The 20,385-nt window shown below is 43.2% G+C and overlaps 2 protein-coding genes across 2 annotated transcripts; both read right to left on the minus strand.

Moving 5' to 3' along the window:
• Nucleotides 1–3,434: 3,434 nt before the first annotated feature.
• Nucleotides 3,435–11,702, minus strand: LOC103366871 (potassium voltage-gated channel subfamily A member 1-like). Its single transcript, XM_008294727.1, has 2 exons — nucleotides 11,047–11,702; nucleotides 3,435–10,363 (listed from the first exon to the last, which is right to left on the minus strand). Exon 2 carries the CDS (start codon nucleotides 10,089–10,091, stop codon nucleotides 8,616–8,618), a length of 1,476 nt encoding a protein of 491 aa, XP_008292949.1. The 5' UTR covers nucleotides 10,092–10,363; nucleotides 11,047–11,702; the 3' UTR covers nucleotides 3,435–8,615.
• A 1,172-nt stretch (nucleotides 11,703–12,874) lies between these two features.
• LOC103366872 (shaker-related potassium channel tsha2-like) lies at nucleotides 12,875–16,304 on the minus strand. Its single transcript, XM_008294728.1, has 2 exons — nucleotides 14,703–16,304; nucleotides 12,875–13,416 (listed from the first exon to the last, which is right to left on the minus strand). The coding sequence occupies exon 1, from the start codon at nucleotides 16,145–16,147 to the stop codon at nucleotides 14,717–14,719; it is 1,431 nt and encodes a 476-aa protein (XP_008292950.1). The 5' UTR covers nucleotides 16,148–16,304; the 3' UTR covers nucleotides 12,875–13,416; nucleotides 14,703–14,716.
• Between the last annotated feature and the right edge of the window lie 4,081 nt (nucleotides 16,305–20,385).

Genomic DNA, 20,385 nt, shown 5'->3' on the forward strand with positions numbered 1-20,385 from the left:
AGAGAAAGAGAAACACAATGAAAGACTGAGGCAGTGGAGTAATGAGCAAACACAGCCGCGGTGCATTTGCATGCAGACACGGCTGTGAGCGCTCATCGCTTGATAAGAACATGTTTGCCTAACAGCTGACTTTTCAATTCAAAGAAAGGCGCTCAAGCAGTTGTAAGATACCGTAGAGCTTTCAGGGAAGAGGAGGGAGGTGTTAAGCTCAACGGAGGCCTACTGCACCACTGACCGACAGCATCTCAATTAGTCCAACACGCTGATCAGGGAATACCAGGACAGTGGCTTACACCACCACAGTTTCAATTACATGTTTCTCATTTGCATGTGGAGGGTGGCATGTGGGTGCCTTTGTTGATCTGAAATTTCAAACAAACAGAGAGTTAAGATAACTTTCTAAAGAGTAAGTCTGCGACTGTTGTATATTTCTCTTTTTGCCACAAGGAGACCAAAACTAAGAATGAGTTGGTTATATGTTACCCCTCTATGCCATGGAGCGTGTTGCATTGGGTGGCATCTTCCTTTGTAGCCATAAACACATGGTAGTGGATTTTTTGCTGTTGTTTGTAATGCTTGCAAAAAAAAAAACACATTCCACTTTGCATTTCTTACCAAGTGAAACTATTTATAAGTGACTCTTTTCTGAAGTTTGATGACTTTGGTAGAAACTACTGTGATGGTAGTTTTGTGCCTGAGGAAGAGAACGTCACAACAATACAATGACGGTTTGAATTTTATTTATGAAGCACTTTTAAAAATCCACAATACAAAGTGCTTCACAAGGGCAGCAAAATAAAACACACAATCTGTAAAATCATTAGACTTTAAAAGAAGGTAGATGGCAGATGAAAACAGGATACCACGTCGGAAAAGGAAAAAGACGTTTTAGTAGAAATAAACGACACAGGAACTAAAACTGTCCTTCAGTAAAAATACATTTTAATGCTATGATCTATCCAAAAACATGCAGTGAGTCTGGCCAAACAGGCTAAAACTGGAGCAATTTGACATTTAGGATAAATGTCTCCAGTGTTAGCTGAATAAATCCCCTGAAACTTTTCTTTATTTGGTACCAACAGTTGCCTCTTTATGTTTCATGACAATCTGCTTTTTGAGTCCTAAAATTAGATGTAAAAAAACAAGCAATAAATCGTACAAGTGCTGCTTCTTAAGATCGGTCTGGGGATTTTTAAGAAACTAGATGACAACAAACTACAGACAGAAAACAAGGAAAACAAATGGAAAAACCTCACAATTTGATCCCTACAGTGAAAAAGTTGGCTGCTCTGTTACGCTGTGTGCGGCATTTTGCTGGCATGGTCCGGGTCCGCTTGTCCCTGAAGTGACCCTTCCCTCTGAAGGGTCCGCTTGTCCCTTCAGAGGGACGGGTCATTGCAGATCAATGCAAAGTCATTCAGAGTGTTCATCTTTGTCCTATGATGAAACGCTTCCATCCTGATGGGAACGGCGCCTTCCAGGATGACAGTGTCGCCAGGGCACAGGAGGTCATTTTCATGAATATGAAAATGATGTGAATCATCGACTCTGACCTTCTCAATCGACACATCTCAGCCTAACTGAACGCTTATGAGAGATCTTGAACTGACTTGGTCCACATTGATCTCCATGACCATCATCCAAACAACAAATGAGGGAATATCTTTTTAAAGAATCCCTCTAGTAGAGTTCCAGAGACTTGCAGAATCAATGTCAAGTGCATTGAAGCTGTTCTGGTGGCACATGGTGGCCTTTCTAACATACTTTACATTGGTTTTTCCTCTGATTTGTCACCCATTTGTAGTTACGTGATTACAATCCTCTGCCTTACCACATATAAATGACCAAAAAGTTGGTTATTGTAGCGTTACAGCTTCCTAAGAGGGAATAAAAACAGGATGTTAAAGGGTTAAAAAAATGCACAACACTACAAATAGAGCTGGAGGACAAAGAACAAATAAAGCTTAGCATGTAAACTGTTATCTGACAGCAAAAGACCTTCCTCAAATTACCACTGCACCTTCCAATACCTGTGTATGTTTATATAAGTGAATTAGAGACACGAAGCAGAGGAGAGAGAGCAAACAAAAGCGGTGTGAAATCCTCTACTGTGGCTGAGCTCCTCTTCTGTACGATACGTTCTGTTATTACAGTCCAGTGGGGCTTACCAGCACTCATGAGAGGGAGAAAGAAGGAGAGAGCGAGAGACAAAGACAGACACACAGAGGGAGGGAGAGAGAGAGTGTATGAGCAAGAAGAGTGGGACCAGCGCCAACTCACCCCACCCTTACTGCTGCTGCCTGCAGAGTGAGGAGTGCTGCATTTCCTGAGGGCAATGCAGAGGAAGGCAGAAGAGGCTCTTCTCCTCAGTTCAGGTCACCGTACAGCAAACACACCGAGAGAAACTGAGAGGGACAGAGACACCAAGAGAGAGGCAGATGGACAGAGACACATGAGCTGCAGCATTCGGCGTGATGCCTCTGCAGCCCAATGTTCAGCTTCACACCGTCAGAGGACAGAAGTGGGAATGAATCATTTTCACAGCCCAGAGACTGCACCCACTTATTTCAGTTTCAGCGCTTGATTTGCCTCCGACTGTTCTAAGATTGGACGTGTTTGTCTGCTGTTTTAGGGTTACTGCCCTCGACAGCTGCGTGTGTTTAATATTAAAAGACCTCCTTATCATGAGGTTTCATCTGACAGGCTGTCAGAATCACATGCTAAGAAACAAGATGTTTTAGAGTATGTTTTAAAAGGTTGTAATTTCAATAGGATGGAGAGCAAAATCTATTCTGAAGAGAAACCTTCAACAGCTGATGTAGCAAATATTTTTAGTAATAATTTCATATTTTGATCATTTCTTTCGAGCCAAAATAACAAACAATCTCTTGTTTCCTTAACGGGAGGATTTTGCAGCATCTTAGTCTGACAAACCACCAATTTGATGATATCACTTCAGGCTTAAGGACGTGTAATTTCATAGACTGAGAAAATAAATAGATAATGACAATAATTGCAGCCTAAATATGTCTATGCTTGGCGCGTCAGAGTCCCACTCAGTCTGCGTGAACACAGGAAAAAGGCAGCAAGCGGAGACAGGAGCTCTTCATGCGTCTGAGGTGTGTAACAACTTGCAGGGAATGACAGAGGTAAGCGGTCCCCTCCTGGGACGGGAGGATTAGTGTGGAACCATTACCTTAGCCCCATGAATCACTGCTAATGGCTTCAGTGAGAGGGTACTGTAGTACAGAAGTAACACACATTTAGATGGAGACCTCGGGTTCTGTAACGCTGCAGCATATTTGCGCACAGAAAGGGCTGTGACAACTTACCAGATGGATTCTTTTATGTAAGTTTTGGTGCAGCAGGCCCACAGTGCAGATGTACATCCCCCCCCCCCACAACCCCCGAGCCGAAATGAGCGTACACCAGCAGATCCTTAAAAATTTATTGAAGTTAATGTAAGATGAACTCATAAGTGATATAAGAGAAAGAAAAAACAAATAACCCTTGCATAGATCACAGACCATGCCTTTGTCATCATCTGACAAACTGAACACATTGTAGCATAATCCTTGGTAAACACAACATGACAATGACGGCTGGATTAGATAACACAATCAGAGTTTGGCTTGCGTGTTGGATGTAAAGAAGAGCAGGAGAGTTCAACAGTCCTTTAGCGCTTTGCTCCCAAAAAGGCCCAGCTTCCCTACCAGCAGTTAAACGTGCATTCTTGACAGAAAGGACAAACTCATAGCCATCACACTTCTAATACAAACAAGTACTTCTCATGTATTGTCACCTTTGGCGAGTGAGGTACACAGCATCCCAACATTCGGTCCTGTTCAGTGCCTCCTCAGCAGGCAGTCCAATATCCACACTTTTAATAAACAAGAATGCCTCAAAACCGGTGAAGGACACAGGAGGGTGTGCGGCACAGGCCCTGTTTTAGACACGATGGACATGTTTCCCACAACACAGTATCACTAGAGTCTAGACTGAGATAGGAATGGGCAGAATGTCACTTGAAAGAGCGTTTCAGTCCTAGAACAGAGATAAAGTCTAAGAAACTAGCCCTTGATGTCCTTGCTCACATTCAGAGCCTAGCAAGCACAACCTGAACATCACGCACAAGACGGGGGAGAGTACGGCTCGGATACCCCGGTGCCGTCTTAGTGATGAGGTCAGCGCTAAGGTGCTTTATAGAAATCCAGCAGAGGACACGTTTCACGACAACTTCTCAACAGGGCCTTACAGGAAGCCTTGGTGCAGATGAAAGCAAGGGTTTCTTTTTTAAAACGATGCAACTGTATTATAGTTGATCCACAGTTTGAAAGGCAAAGCTCATGCAGTCTTCCATCGACCATGCAGTTTTTTGCGATCAGTAGGTTTCTGTAGAGATACATTATAGCAGAAGGTTCAGCAGCAGAGAGTTGGAAAAAAACGTGAACATGGCGTTTTGAATGAATCCTGTATTTTTCTTTTTCTTGAAACCAAAAAAAAAAAAAAAAAGACAAACCATGTGTAGTTTTTTTTGTTTGTTTTTTTTAGTTTTTTTTTTTATATATATAGTAGTACACTTCTTGTCCATATCATCTAGTGTATAGCAAGTGATCATAATACAGTAGTTTCATTATCATGGCTTGCTGGAGGAACATTTTATTTTGATATTCCAGTATAAGGCATGTTCTTCCTAAATCAGTCATGTTACAGTGCCACCAAAAAACCAACAAAACAGAAACAAAGGAAAGTAAGAACACACATTAAACTTGTTTTCCATAATTCTAGTATATAGTGGTTAATTTTCTCTATCTTATTCTAGCTAAATAGCATTTTATTCTCATGACATTTTGTGTTATTTTCTTAATTAGATTAATGTTGTCATGTATTATTTTTTTTTATTAGATCTTCTTATTCGTGTTAGTTTGCAGAAGCGTAACATCTGACAGTGAGCTAAAACAAATGAATATGTAAAACATTTTAGGCACCTTCTCTGACTTTCTCTCTAACCGCCGATCAGTCCAGTGAACTGAAGATAGATCCTCTCTAAGTGCATTATGGGCTTCTTCTTCCTTTGGGACTCTGTTATAGGTTTGACTGAACCCCTTTTGCAGCCTTTGTTCCTGACAATAAAACAACTCCAGTCCGACCAGGGTGCTTAATGGGAACTACTACAAAGCCTATATTTGGGTTTTTCACAGGTTTCTCTCGATAAAATGTCCGCCTCTACGTTTGACCCCGCCGACCTGAAAAAATCCCAGAACAAAGGAGTTTTAAACAGCCCTGTTGTGAGTATCTGTCAAGTGATCGCAGTTTCTCTGACATTCAAAATAGATTTTGTTTTCCTACTATTTTTTTAATTTTTTTTTGTACAAAAAGCATCTAAGAAACAGGTTGTCTGTTTTTTTTTTTTTCTATTGCTGTTAAGAATGCATGTTTCTGTTGGGTAACTGAATGCGTAGCACCATCCGTCCATGCCTTCACAGCAGGAGTAGCGCTGCTAACATGAGGGGCATCGTTTGTATTTTCTTCACCTCACGTCAGATTTCATGCACACATCACTACTGTCAAGAATCAGTGTTACGAGAAACTTTGTGAGCAAAGCAAACAATTTCCTGATAGCTGCGTTTAGGAGACTACAATAATTTCTCTGTGTCATTCTATATATAGTATTATAATATATGGTAGTGGGTATTACTTGTGCCCCTCTGTGCGAGAAAGCCTAGACAAGTTGAACAACATTTTATTTTGAACTCCTGACATCTAACATATTTATCTTGCCTGAGGCAGACGCTCTTCATTAGTACAGTACAAAGATCAGTTCCAAATAAAATGACAAACGGTGCCCTAAACTAACCGGCCAGCCACCAATAACGTAAGAAAAATCACTGAATGGAAAATCATCTTGTCCGAAACAATTAACGCAGTCTTGCTTCTGCTTTCAGATAACGTATTATGGTAACAAGACAACAATGGTAGTCCTGTACTAGCACCACAGAGAATAGCCATTGCACCAACAGAAACAACTATGACATTCAAGTAGCACTGCAGTGGAGCTTTTTTTTTTTTTTTTTTTTTTTTGACAGGACCTAGTCAGGAGAGTGCTAAAAAAGAAAAAGAAAAGAAAGAAAGACAAGAAAACAGAGCGTACAGTACAAAATCTTACTATCATTTGGATGAATTCATCTCAATACTGAGTGTAGACTGATGTACAGTAGCTGGAGATTTTCAAGTAGTCGTTACAATGTGTCCCAATCTACCTGCAGTTCGCCTGTCTGGAACAATATGCAGAGAAACTATGCAACGACGTATGAGCAAGCACAGGGAAACAGAAAAAGAAACTCACTAGTAAAAAAAAAAAAAAAAGCAAAAAGATAGCTCAAGCAACAGAATAACATGATTGTGCAAAAAAGATGGGCTGCACTCTGCTGTGCATCGCAATGCCCAAGAACTGCAGTATGACAGATTTAAAAACTACTTAAATTTTTTTACCGCTGTATTCGACACAGATGTGTTTAAACACATTCAGGTGTTTTCCTGTGACACAACAGTGACCCAACGTGGCACTGCTTCAAAGAAACTAACACATCACACAGTCAACCTCATCCCGTCGGGAGAGTCAAGCAATCTCCACAAACTCTCTACAAATGAACGCCCTGATTGTGCGTAGCTTTAAGTGAAAAAAGGAGCAGGATTGTGGTACACTATTTGTCCTAAGTGCTTATGTAAAGGCTATGCTTTGGGACTCTCACATTCAATATTGCATGACTGCAGTTTACACTTAAGGTTCCATTTTGCATTATGGTATAGGAAGCCCTGCATTGAAGCTTGCGGCTCTGCAGCAAGTTTGCAATGACCTCACTGAGGTAGAGACCCTGAAAGGATGCATGGTGCACAAAGAAAAACAACAGGCATAACTAAAAATCTTGATGGATATTCCCTTTTTGAATTGGAATGGTAAACATGCAGAGTACAATACATTGCTGCTTAAGGGCTTAATTAAGTGTGTGACAGCGTGAAAACTGGGTTGTGCATGACAGCATGGATCATCTAGTTTTGTTTTTTTTCTTTTTTGACCAATAGTCACCTGCTGTTTCAAGCTTGCTCATCTGGCATCTTTAACATCGTAACCGACTGTGTATCAACACCAAAACAGAAGGTAGACCAGCTCTGCTCAACCACACAAATACCACTGTACACAGAGGCACTTTCACTGGTCCTGTTGGTGAAAGGGATAAAGGCACTAGCAACTAATGTCAGAATAATCCTCCGAAATATGACGTGAAATTTGGTATTTGATCCTTTTTTTTTTTAGTGGATTTGAAACCAATATGCAGTAAAATTAGACGTGGAGATGGAAGCATGACTAAAAATATGTTCACTTTTCTTGTTCAAAGAAGGTCCATGCACTGCACTATTGACTAATACTGTAATTGGTGCGTATTATGATTATATGCATTTTTGATAATATTTATTCAGTTTCTTTGTCTACTTTTAAATTAGAAACTCTGCATCCTCAAGGTGGGTTTGGATATATTTGATCACAATTCAGAAACATCCAGAATTTGACTTCCTTAGTTTCCCTGACAATAGGGCACTGCAGAGTGCCTGAATTGCAACAAGCTGAATACTCACGTCATGCATTAAATATACCAGGATACAAAAGTACCTTAGTCGATAGACCATAATGCAGGTTACTTTTTTCATGCTATGATCTCATTTATGTACTGTTCCCTTAAGATTTAACATTCAATTTCTATACTTCTAAATGATTAGCATTTCAAATTAAAAACTCATCCAGTGCACTCAGTATGAAAACAGATGAGGGGGGGGGAATGGAGGCAGATATCCAAAAGAACATCCTTTCCAGTGTGTGAGATATGTCTCATGCATGCCGATATCAAAATGGAAAGTCTCTAATCATGCTCGTGTGAAGCTCACTTTATCATTGTGCTGTGTTGCATCTAAAGGGCATGGCATTGAATCACTTGGTGATAACACAATTACAGCAAATGCTGAGAAAACAGCAGCATTGCAGATGTCCGTGAAGCAAGTAGATCACCATCTGTTTACATCCAAACAAGAGAGATCAGTCTTCCTCCTATAAGGTGCTTTGCTGAGTAGTAGATCCTTTGTGGGGAAGAAAGAGAGAGAAAGAGAGAGGAGGAAGGAGAGGTGAGGGTGGGGAGGGTCTCCTAACTTCTTGGCGCTTACCACTTGGCTGCAGATGCTTGCATGTCTGCAGTCGTTTCTGGTGCATTGTGCAACTTGCTGAAATGTAATCTGTACTCCATGCATAAGAATTGAATGATCACGCCGTCGTCTGATGAGACAGGCTGTGCTCTGCGTCCTTGAGGGAGCCGCGTATACGTGTAATAATCAATGTTTTCTTTTTGATATAACTACATATTCGTAGGATCGGAAGAATTAATTATTCTATCTACCTGTCATATACTCTAACAGCTTTGTTTTTTCTGTTTCCTTTCTGTATAGCTGAGCGTAGTTGTAGGCCTAGTGCCATAGAGCGCTTTGGGGAGGTAAATGAAGCATTCCTAACTGATGGTCTACTCCACATGTGACAGTCCCGTAGAGATCCTAAAGTTCCTAACTAGTGTCTAAACATCTGTAAGCAGCTTGCTTTTATTTACACAGTTTTGGTTGGCTATAGTGCAATTGCCAGTTCTGAGGTTTGCCTCCCTAAAATTGTCGATGCTATTGTTTATGTCTCCATCAATCTCCATGTACTCTGACTTGCTGACGGTAGATGAACTACGGCGGCTGGAGTTGGTTTCAGAGGGGATGTTGGGGTTGCTGACATTCAGCAGCTGGGCCTGCTCTTCTCCCTCGGTCTCCCGGTGGTAGAAGTAGTTGAAGTTGGACACAATGACAGGCACCGGGAGAGCAATTGTCAACACCCCGGCGATGGCGCACAGAGATCCTACAATCTTGCCCCCTATAGTGACCGGCACCATGTCCCCATAGCCCACAGTTGTCATGGACACAACAGCCCACCAAAACGCATCTGGGATGCTGCCAAAGTAGGATCCTTGCTCCTCTGCCTCGGCAAAGTAGACAGCGCTGGAGAACAGGATGACTCCAATGAACAGAAAGAAGATCAGCAATCCCAGCTCTCGCATGCTGGCTTTGAGGGTCTGCCCCAAAATCTGCAGTCCTTTGGAGTGTCGTGACAGCTTGAAGATCCTGAACACCCTGACCAGACGGATCACCCTGAGGATGGCCAGAGATGTTGCCTGCTCCCCCACCCCCTCGCTCTCCGGGTCTTCGGCCAGCTCGGTGCCCAGCGTGATGAAGTAAGGGATGATGGCCACGATGTCGATCATGTTCATCATGTTCTTGAAGAAGGCCGGTTTGCTCGGGCATGCCAAAAAGCGCACTATCAGCTCAAAGGAGAACCAGATGATACACAGAGTCTCAATGACAAAGAAGGGGTCAGTGAGGATATTTGGCTTGTAATAAATGGTGGTGTTCCCCACTCGTTCTATTCGACCCATCGGGTCCTCTTTCAGCTGGGGCAAAGTCTCTAAACAAAAGATGACTATTGAAATGAGGATCACCATCACAGACACGATGGCGATCCCTCTGGCGGTGCCTGAGCTCTCCGGATGCTCGAAGAGGAGCCAGATCTGACGCTGGAACTCCTTCTCAGGTAGAGGACGCTCCTCCTCCCTGATGAAGCCCTCATCCTCTCGGAACTTCTCCATGGCGTCCACTCCCAGCTCGTAGAACTTAATCTCTTCAGAGAACATATCCAAAGGGACGTTGACTGGTCTTCTGAGCCGTCCCCCGGACTGGTAATAGTACAGGATGGCATCAAAGCTGGGTCGGTTTCTGTCGAAGAAGTACTCATTTCTGAGTGGGTCAAAGTAGCGCATCCGCTTCTTGGGGTTTCCCAGCAATGTCTCCGGAAACTGGGAGAGAGTTTTGAGCTGCGTCTCGAAGCGCAAACCGGCGATGTTGATGACCACCCTCTCGCAGCACTCGTGGTCGTTGTGGTCTGGTGGGTAGGTGTCCTGAGGGTGGCCCGGGACGGCCGAGGTCTCGTCCATGTTGTCTCCTGCTACCACGGTCATTTTGGAAAGAGGAGGAGGAGGTGATGGAGAAAGAAGAGGAGAAGGACTTGTGTTGGGATGTCGGTTAGTCTGACTGAGAAGGCATTCAGGATCGGAGGGGGGGAACGAAAATTTCCACTCCTCGGCTTCCCACACCCCTTAGATTGTTGGAGACGTCCCCAGATAGGAGGGCGCTGCTTGGCTGCTCTGCCTCAGTGCGGCTCCACTGCGGTTCTCGCTGACTTGACCATTGCTGCTCTCCGGCGCATCTGCAGCTGTTGTTGCTGCTGCTTCTGTCACCCAGAGAAAGAAAGAGAGGGAGGGAGAAGGAGAGAGAGAGAGAGAGAGAGAGAGAGAGAGAGAGGGAGGGGAGGAGGAGGGAGGAAATAATGGGATCAAACAGCCAAGATATTTGCTGGCTCAGCATTTTCTGCAGTTTATTTATTTATTTATTTATTTACTTTCTTCCCCGCCTGCAATTAGTGCAGCTATCCGGTAGTAAACGGAATACTATCGCAGCTTTGTGAGGAAAATCCTGTGGTATTTCTCTCATATAAGCAACTTCTAACGGTCTGTGTAGTGACTTTGGGGATGGTCGTGTTTGGACATCGTGTCGTTTGAGCCCCACATCCACTCGAAATTCCTCCACATAATCCCAGCGTGTAGTTGCTTCTTGTTATTTCAGTACTTTATCAAAGGACTGCGGTGCGTTAAAGGAGCATGGCAGTGATTTATCCTACGCCACTCTCAGCAGCCTGAATTATGATGTGACGCATAACATTTGATACTGATATTATCCCAGATGATGTTTCTACATGCATGTAGCCTGCAGGCCCCAGTGCGGGGGGGAGGTTGAAATGTGCAAAAAAAATGCACTACACGAAATGTGGAAAAAAACAGTAGAAGCTGTCAATTTATTACAAATAAATGATACAGAACCTAACCGATATGTGTTGTAAAAAATCAGCAGGCTTACCGTGGGTTGATCTTGAAAGGTCTTGAATGCGTCTTATCCTCGAGTAAAATCATCCAACAGCAGGGCACCAGTGGGTGTCATGTGGCAACTTTACATTGCACCTACAAAAAAACAGCCCACTGTAGTCGTCTCCATCCAAACTGTGTCAGTAAGCAGGATGCAAAAAATGGAAGAAAAATTAACAACAACAACAATAAAAAAAAAAAACCCACCCAAAATGAGAGTCAGAGGAGTGTGATGAGCAGAGCCTGAGCTGGGAAAGGAGCGAAGAGAGAAGACCGCAAAGCTGCAGCAGCGTCGGTAGTTGCTTGCGCGGCGGCACGGTGGTGTGAACAGCTTACAGTATACCGCAGGAGAAAATCTTGCGCTGCAGTTCGGGGGGGAGATACATTAAGGGGCAATAAGCGAGCCCTTGACATTTCCAGACATCACTGCATCAGCAGAAATCTGCTGCTTTTTTTTTTTTTTTTTGCCACTAGACACGATGACGGGCAGAATGTGCTTCAAGCGCAGCGCGGAGAGGAAAAAAACAAAACATGAAAACGGAGAGCTGAGAGACTGTCAGGTGGAGCAGCGAGGTCCGAGTGTTTTCTCAACAATGTCAAGCATGTTTTCCTGTGCATTTTACATGCGAGTGCAGGGGAGGCGAGGGAGAGGAGAGGAGGAGAAGAAGAAGAAGAAGAAGAGGGGAGAGGAGCGGAGAGGGAGGGCAGCAGGAGGAGGAGGAGGAGTTGGAGGGTTTCGACGCAATGCAGACCGGCTCTACTAAAGCACGCCGCCAGAAGTTCTCCATACACCACAAAAACAAGAGCGCTCGTGTGCCAGCACTGGCGCAATCACACTGCAAAGAAGACAAATCCTCCAAAGCCTCGCTGTGTAGCATCCGAGATGATCTGTAACTTGAGAGAGAGAAAATAGCCAATCATCCATTGGCGAGAGAGGGAGAGAGAGAAAAAAAACACATCACCTCTTCATTCAGTCACTCCATGATTTCAGGATTACGCCGTTAGTTGTCAAGGACTGAGATGCGCAAGTCTTTATCTGAGCCTCTGAGAACACCACATAGTGATTTTTGTACATTTCACTTGTGACAACATGTTCGCAGCCCTCAGAGCTGTGAACCATCACATCGGGTGAGCTCGCATCCATCCTGTGCAGCTCTCACACCCAAAATCTGCTCCGAAGTTATAACAGCTCCTCAGTGTGAAGTCATTGTTACACTTGGACCCACAAGCCAAACACATATGAGGGGGAGAGCGAGAAAAAAAAACAAAAAAAAACGCAGGGAATTTGGCTCTGCGGAGTCTTTCAGCACCACGGACAGCGCAGATGATTGATTCACCTTCAGGAAGAAAAAAACAAAAAATCTCCAAAACCAACACAAGGACAAGTTAGTGCAGTGAAATATCAGAACAAATAATCATTTGTTTATCTCTTGCTGGCTTGCATGTGGCTGCATCAGGGCCTCCGACAGCGAGGGGCTGAGCTGACCTCACTCAAAACATCTCTTAACTCTCCACAAAAAAATACGCATTCAACACAAAATCAGATTATCAGACTTCTTCAGCCTAATTTGTTAAAATGCGCCTCAAGCCAAATAAATACCCCCTCCATTAATCACTATGACATTTTATTAAGTTAATTGGTTTTGTGGCAGGACAAGCCGATGTCTTTGCCTTTTTTCCCCCTACATTGTTCAGCACCAAAAAAAAGAAAGAATAATAAAGTACAGTGGAGTAATTAGTGAGGGTGGATTTTTACATTTTGACGCAAAGTACTCGCTGTTCTTTGATCTCCGTGCAGAAATAATGAAAGATGACGAGTGGCGTATTTTCTTATTCATAATTAATTTATATAAAAAGGAGCAAGTTAAGTTCACATACATGTTTAAATTAGAAAAATAAATATTTTATTACATTTAAAATTCACAATGAATCCGTGTCATGCAGACGTTGCATTCCAATGCTCCGGGCTGTGGTGTTGTACAGCGAGCTGCAAGCTGAATGTTTGCAACTGCAGAGATGACAAGTTTGCGTTCTAAGTTGCATGAGAAAGGGGAAATTAAGAGTTACAAAAAATTCAATGTATTTATATTTATATACACAAGGCTTTTTATACAAAGAAAGCGTGGTCATTTATAAAGCCTACACAAAAGAATGTTGTTTTTTTAAAAATCCATTCCTACGGATGATACACACAATGTCCAGACTGAACCTTCTCCGTGCGTTCCCACCGTGAAGTCACTTGCGAGAATAATCCGTGAGAAAAAAAAAATGATCCAGATAATTTTGGAGAAGAAGAGAATGCCACATTTGTGTCTTGTTGTGACTCTGAGGGAACAACAAGCTTCACTTAATCGTCTCCTCCCTCCTGCAAATAAGCAGAAAAGAAAAAACAATAAGCCACTGAGTTAACATTAGGAGGTGAGAGAAAGCAGTCAGGCATGTGGTGGGGCTCAGTGAAGCCATCACAAGCATCCGGATGCATGCTGAGTCAAAGAGAATGATCTCTGGGGCTTATGCCTAAATCAGTCAAGGCCAACTGCAACAGTGCAAAGATACTCAGGCTAAAGTGTTAATTTTGCACACTGTGGAGCCCGAGCAGGAGGGCTGTCTGCAGGGATGTTTATCATCCACACAGTGGCGCTCAGAGCTCATTTGTTCTGACAGATCTGATCAGATTGACCAGGAAGCAGAAACTCCAAACAAACATGAAGCCAGAGATGTTCATTTTCCCCCCCTAAATGTCAAACTACTACACGTTTGGATTGTGACGATTTAATAGTGATAGAAAATGTTTTAACATGATGACAAACTCTCCTGTGATTATGAATGTTAATCATTTAAATTTGGGGTACTGGTGCATGACAAACGTGTCAGTTTTTGGCCATCCTAAAGGTCAAAGATTCACAAATCTGTCAGTCAGCTAGAAGCAAACAAGCCAATATAGCAGGGCGAGTAGGGGCAGTGATATCGTTTATAAATTCTTTTGCAAAGTGGGTTAAAGTGGTGCTTAAGTGTGCTCCAGGTAGTCACACTGCAGCGCACGAACACCCACACACACTGACACACAAATGGTCCGCATGAATCCATGCTCTAACGTGACAGAACAAGTATTAGTTTATGTCTGTGTCGGTGTTTTGCTGTGCGCCTTAGTGTGGAAATCATGTTCCCATGTGCGTTATGGATGCGTCCTTATCCAAACAAGTTGTGCGTTGTGGTGCCATTTCTTGTGCGTAAACACGTAAAACTCCCCTTTAACTTTTTTTAAAAAATGTATGTATAAGACAAGTGTGGAGACAAAACACATCTCCAAATTAATTTTAGCTGGTTTATTACAGTTTTTCTTTCTAAATGGAAGAGTGTGTTCTAGTTCAGTTACTGCTGATGGTATTTAGTCCACTCCACACTCGCTGATTTTTTTTTCCTATTATCCCCCTTGTGTAGAAATGTGTGAAGTTCCAGCAGTGGGAGGAATGATTTTCCCTTATCATCTAATTAAATTACACTGAGCCATTCCTTATTTTAGTGTGGGTTGTCGCGTGAATCTCTGAGGCTCCACTTTCCAAAAGAAACACTGGAGACAAAGTGCGTAAAACACCTGCAGCATCAGACAAACAGGAGTCTAAAGGGCTCCTCCCCTGGAACACAACTCACCAGAAACCAAATCTTTACACATCTGTCAGTTTTCCCGTGTATGTCTCCACTGGAGTCACGTTTAAACATGTCAGAGTTTCTAAGTCGTCGCTGTCTTGATAGGATTCAGTTTTGGTGACCGACTGGTTACTTGCGGTGGAGTCACTGTCACCAAATGAGAGCTGCGGCTGCTGCCCGCAGGTCACGTGTACGTACTGAACGTTTTCCTCCTCTTCATTCTCTCTGTGGTAGAAATAATTGAAATTGGACACGATCACAGGAACAGGTAAAGCTATGGTTAGCACTCCGGCGATTGCGCACAGAGATCCCACGAATTTGCCCCCGATGGTGGTGGGAAACATGTCTCCGTAACCAACTGTGGTCATCGTCACCACAGCCCACCAGAACGCATCAGGTATACTTGAAAATACAGATTCGGGGTCTTCTGCTTCAGCAAAGTAAACTGAACTGGAGAATAACACAACTCCAATGATCAGGAAGAATATGAGCAATCCCAGCTCCCTGAGGCTTGCGTGAAGCGTCTGGCCGAGAATCTGCAGACCTTTGGAGTGTCTGGAGAGCTTAAAAATCCTGAAAACGCGAACCAGACGGATGACCCTGAGGATGGCCAAAGACGCAGCCTGCTGACTGCTGCCCTGATGCTCTGCGAGATCCAGGCCCAGAGTGATGAAATATGGAGCTATGGCCACCACGTCGATCAGGTTCATGATGTTTTTGAAGAAAGCTGCTTTGCTGGGACACGACAGAAACCTCATGGTGAACTCGAAGGAGAACCACACGATGCAGAGTGTCTCCACCATGAAGAAGGGATCTGTGAACGGATTGAGCGCTTTGCCGTGCGCGCTTCCATTATTCTCTGGCGCTGGGGGGACTTCTCTGAACTCTGGTAAAGTCTCCAAACAGAAGATAACGATGGAAATCAAAATAACCATCACGGACACGATGGCGATACTCCGAGCAGGTCCTGAGCTCTCCGGATACTCAAACAGAAGCCATAATTGGCGCTGGAACTCGTTAGTGGGCAGCGGGCGGTCTTCCTCCCTCGCCAAACCCTCATCGTCTCGGAAAAGCTCTATGGCGTCCTCCTGGAGTTCATAAAACTTTATTTCTTCCAGAAAAATATCCACAGGTACGCTCACGGGCCTCCGGAGCCTCCCTCCTGACTGGTAATAGTAGAGGATGGCGTCAAAGCTCTGCCTGTTCCTGTCAAAGAAGTACTCGTTTCTCAGCGGGTCAAAGAAACGCATCCTTTTACGCGGATCTCCCAGGAGCGTGTTGGGGAAGCGAGAGAGGGTTTTTAACTGCGTCTCAAAGCGCAGACCTGAGATGTTGATGACCACCCTCTCGCTGCACTCCTGGTCCGCTGGCTCCAGGTCTGCAGCATCTTGCAACAGAGGACTAACGACCACAGTCTCTTCGTGGTTCTCCTGGGACACCACGGTCATCTTTTTTTTTACCCCTCTGAGGGTAAAACTCACCTCCTTGGTGCCTTCCTCTTTCTCTTTAGCCCGTGCGTCCTCCTAACTCTCTTTCTCATGCAGCCGTCCGAGAGTCAGGCAACGTCCCCACTTTTCTTTGAGCTCCCCAACAGTTCTGTTTGCTGCTGATATCCAAAATCTTTGTACTGTTGTTGTTGTTTTTATTACACCGCCCTTTTTGTCAGATTAGTGACTCTGAACTGTCAACTTTCAATGCTGCACACAGATCTCCACTTGCATAAGCTATAGCATTGGCTAGAGAAGGCTATCATATTCACACCATTTTAAACTCCAAAGCCCTCCCCAAGTTGGAAGACCAGATGACACTTGTTGCTGCTGCTGCTGCTGTCCCTCTCATACTCAGTCACTTCACTGCAGCAGTGCACTGATTTCCAAATCAACATGTAGCTTAAGGAATACCTCTCTGAATAGCCAGGTAACGTCTTTTTTAAAAGTATATCCTTTCTTCCAAGTCCTCAAGTCTTGTCTCGTTCAGAGCAGTAGATTTCCAGTCCCAGAGTCCCCTCAGAAATGGAGTGTGTCACCCTGTTGGTCCTTTATCCATGATGTCATGGGGTTATTCTCGTCACAAGGGGGAACCTCCAGGACCCAAGCCGTGGCTACTTTGGGTCGCAGCCCACCATTTTAGAAACCGGGAGTACAAACGTGAGAAATAGATGTGCCATGTTGAGCACGGCGACTTTATTTTTCTCTGCCGCTCACATATTAGATGTGCCTCGAAATAAATAAGATGAAATAATCTGAATGCTTTGAAGCTCGGAGCCTCGTATAACCAGGGGCCCTCCTGGACCCAGCCAGTGGAAACTGCTGGCTTGACTGACACTTGAGTAGCCAGAGAGGATAGCGGCTTCAGGAAGCTGAAGCCAAAATAACATTCATCATTCCTTGCACTTAAAGGGCTTAATTGTACAACTTGGAACACAGGGAGCCCCAGAAGACAAGTGACCTGGCCTCAGGGGTTACTGATATACAGAGGTGTAAAAAAAAAAAAACAAAACTGCTTCAGATCCTGTTAGGTCCTGCAAAGCCCCTGTAGACAGGATCAGAGAGAAAGTGTTTTATCACAACACTCTATTGTCTTTCACAGTTTCCTTCTTCTTATACTGAGAAATAAATCATAAAAAGTCTAGAGGGTGTGTCCCAGGTGTACACTCTGGGTTTACATGTGCACTGCAGCATTGTGATCTAAATATAGCTCTGTTTTTTTTTTTTTTTTCCACCTACATTGCGTTCATGAAGCTGTACCAGTTATGTCACACACTGCAGTTGTAGATTCAAGAGCACAACAATAATAGCTCAGGGGTGCTAATCAGTGTTACTAAAAACCGAGCTGGACGGTTTGCATTAGATGCGGGCAATCCTTTGCAGGCTTAACGTGCCATTAAAAAGAAAACAAAAAAAAAAACTTTTAGCTGTCAGGTTAACAAGCAAAGTTTCTCAGAAGAGTGTGATTTTTTTCACCTTTTCTATTACTTGAACAAAAGGGTTGGATTTCAAATATCAGTTTCAGGACACTGTGCCGCCTGCTGTTAATGTGTTAGCATATAGCATTCACCAAATGACTGTCTGGGTCAAGCTGTGGTGTCAGGCCTTGACTGTATCCAGGGGAACAAACAATAACAAACAAGCTGAGGAATTGACACGTGACTCTCATATATCAGTCAGCAAAAGAAAAGATTGAGAGAATTTAGCATTCATTGTCCAGTTTCAATCTACAGCAACTGTCTTTAAGCTTTAATTAGTGGTAGCTTTCTCTCATCCGTGCAAGAAGACCAACTTAACTGAGCACATCATTGATATTATCTCACTGGATTATTTCATCACAATCTAAAAACACACCGCGCACTCTGTTGCCATGTTTGTGTTTTGGTGTTGCAGTCCATTAAAACCTACACACTGAGACATGTCGATGGACGTGCGTGCGGTACTTAACAGTGAGCGCATGCACCGGGAGGGACGCATGCCATAAAGCCGACAGGGCGCATGAATGCTGACAGTGAGGAACCTCCCATCGTTATTAATGGCCTGACCTATGAATGCAGGAGACCCCCTGTGGTAACAAGATACTGTGAATTCAGCCACAGCAAAGCAACATCTGCTCTCTCGTCATTCTTCACAAAAAAAAAAATCATTTTGAGGAGATTTGTGATTGACACTTGCGTAGTGGTAATTTAATCATCGTGACAGTTCGGTGATAAATACAAAGTGTATTGATTGTCACAACAGCATGATGCAGACAAACCATTATGGAGTTCAGCTGGCTGAATAATATATAGAACTGATATCAGTATAAATAAAAAAATAGTTCATAATGGGAGAAGGATTCCTATATAATTCATTGGTTTAGAACCTATTCAGACATTGAGGAACACAATAATTGTATTTCTGTAAAAAGGAGTCGATATTTATGAGCATTTTGATTAGCTGCTCCTGATCCTGTGAAGCTCGCCTTTGTCTAAATATACACAGGATGAGTTTCCTTCCTCGCCCATTACAGACGTGAGGTAATCACAGTAGCAACTTGTGTCAGTGACTCCCCTTTGGCTTTCACCTCCTCCCAAATCCCAGGCCAAGTATTTACAAAGTGTGTGTGTGTGTATGTGTGTGTATTTCTGTAAGTGTGTGCATCTGGCGTTGCTATTAGTGCGATAGGTGAATGAACACATGTGCATATCATGTTTGTGGGTACGAGAGTGCGTTATAAATCGAAAGAGGAGTTTTGAGGAGGTCAAGCACGCTAGTCAACAGCTCCTTCTGGTCTTCTAGTGCCAACCACAGCGCTGGAAATGAAATAGGGGGCATCTGACCCAGCCTGACGTCTGCTTTGCAGGGCTGGCGATGACAGCGTCTCAGACACTGGAATGAGTCTATAGAGGTAGAGCTATATCTGGGAGGCTTCTGATGAACAAGCGTAATAGTAAGTCCAGACAAACTTTCACAAATGACCAGTGCCATAATGACACATGATATTTAGTCCAAAACAAAACAATATGCAGAAAAAGAAATCTGAATAAATGGTGGATTGCAGATAAGGAGAGGGAAGTTAAATTAAAGTTGGTCAATTTGACATTTGCTTGGACATACTACAAATGTTTTAATAGCATTTCAGTGGACATATATGTATCAAAGACACTTTAAAGTACAGCTACACTCAAATAGTTACACTGGTCATTGTTGTGCATTTTGGAGTTCACTATAGAGAAGGATGTATGTTCTGAGTTTGACAGTTGAAGGTTGTTTTCACTTTCTTCTCTTGAAAATGAAAAGTTTGTCTGAGCTTACCTAAAGTCAGAGTTTAAGGTGTTTAACTGCAAGCAGGATTTATGACATCACAACAGTTTTGGAAGCTGACTCTGGTCCAGTGAGCGACTGTGGATATATGTGGACATATTCATATTCAGTGAAGGAGAAGGAGTAGATCTTATTTTAAGAATTTCTAGCATAACTTTTTGTAGATGTACTGGTAGCATGGAACCATTGTTCTAACAGCATTTTTTATTTTAAACATGAATTTAGGTTGTGCTTCTAAATTCTAAATGCTTCTGAAATACTTTAATTACAATATGTAGCCTGGACAAAGAGAGCAGCAAAAATAAATGATTTATTCCTGCTTAACAATAAACTTTATATTTATTTATAATTACAGTGAACAAAAACATAAATGCAACATGTACATGGTATTCCTGCCTGACTTAGACAAAAAGTAAAAATATTAAATAGTCCTTTATAGAAAGAGTGGCAATTTAGACAACTATGTTTTTGAGCTGTTCAGTTGGTGATAAATGTTTTGACCATTCAGTCACCTACAGCTTGTTCAGGTGTAGCTTTAAAGGACGAACATCAGACAGCATGACCAGCACACAGACACTCCTTTGCGGTGACTATAAACGGAGGCCTTCATTCAAATGACACAATCCCACAGATGACAAAAGATGACAGTATTGCCCCTAAACGCCCACAACTCCACCATTTGTCGCCTAAGTCATCATTTCAGACAGAATGATACAGCAGATAATCTGCAACATGACCGAAGACCACGTGCCACCACCTGCGCCTATTGTTTGCGATCGTCTGCACAGACTGCTGATGAGGTTGTTGATGTGCACAATCACAGAATGTCTGCTCAAACTGTGAGGAATCACCTGAAGGAAGCTGGTATCTGGTCTCGTCACCCACACCAGGGT

Source organism: Stegastes partitus, unplaced genomic scaffold, assembly GCF_000690725.1.
Source record: "Stegastes partitus isolate 25-593 unplaced genomic scaffold, Stegastes_partitus-1.0.2 Scaffold988, whole genome shotgun sequence".
Classification (NCBI taxonomy): domain Eukaryota; kingdom Metazoa; phylum Chordata; class Actinopteri; family Pomacentridae; genus Stegastes; species Stegastes partitus.

Coding starts and splice junctions, on each gene's coding strand:
- LOC103366871 (XM_008294727.1), bottom strand. CDS start 10,091: ATGACCGTGGTAGCAGGAGACAACATGGACGAGACCTCGGCCGTCCCG.
- LOC103366872 (XM_008294728.1), bottom strand. CDS start 16,147: ATGACCGTGGTGTCCCAGGAGAACCACGAAGAGACTGTGGTCGTTAGT.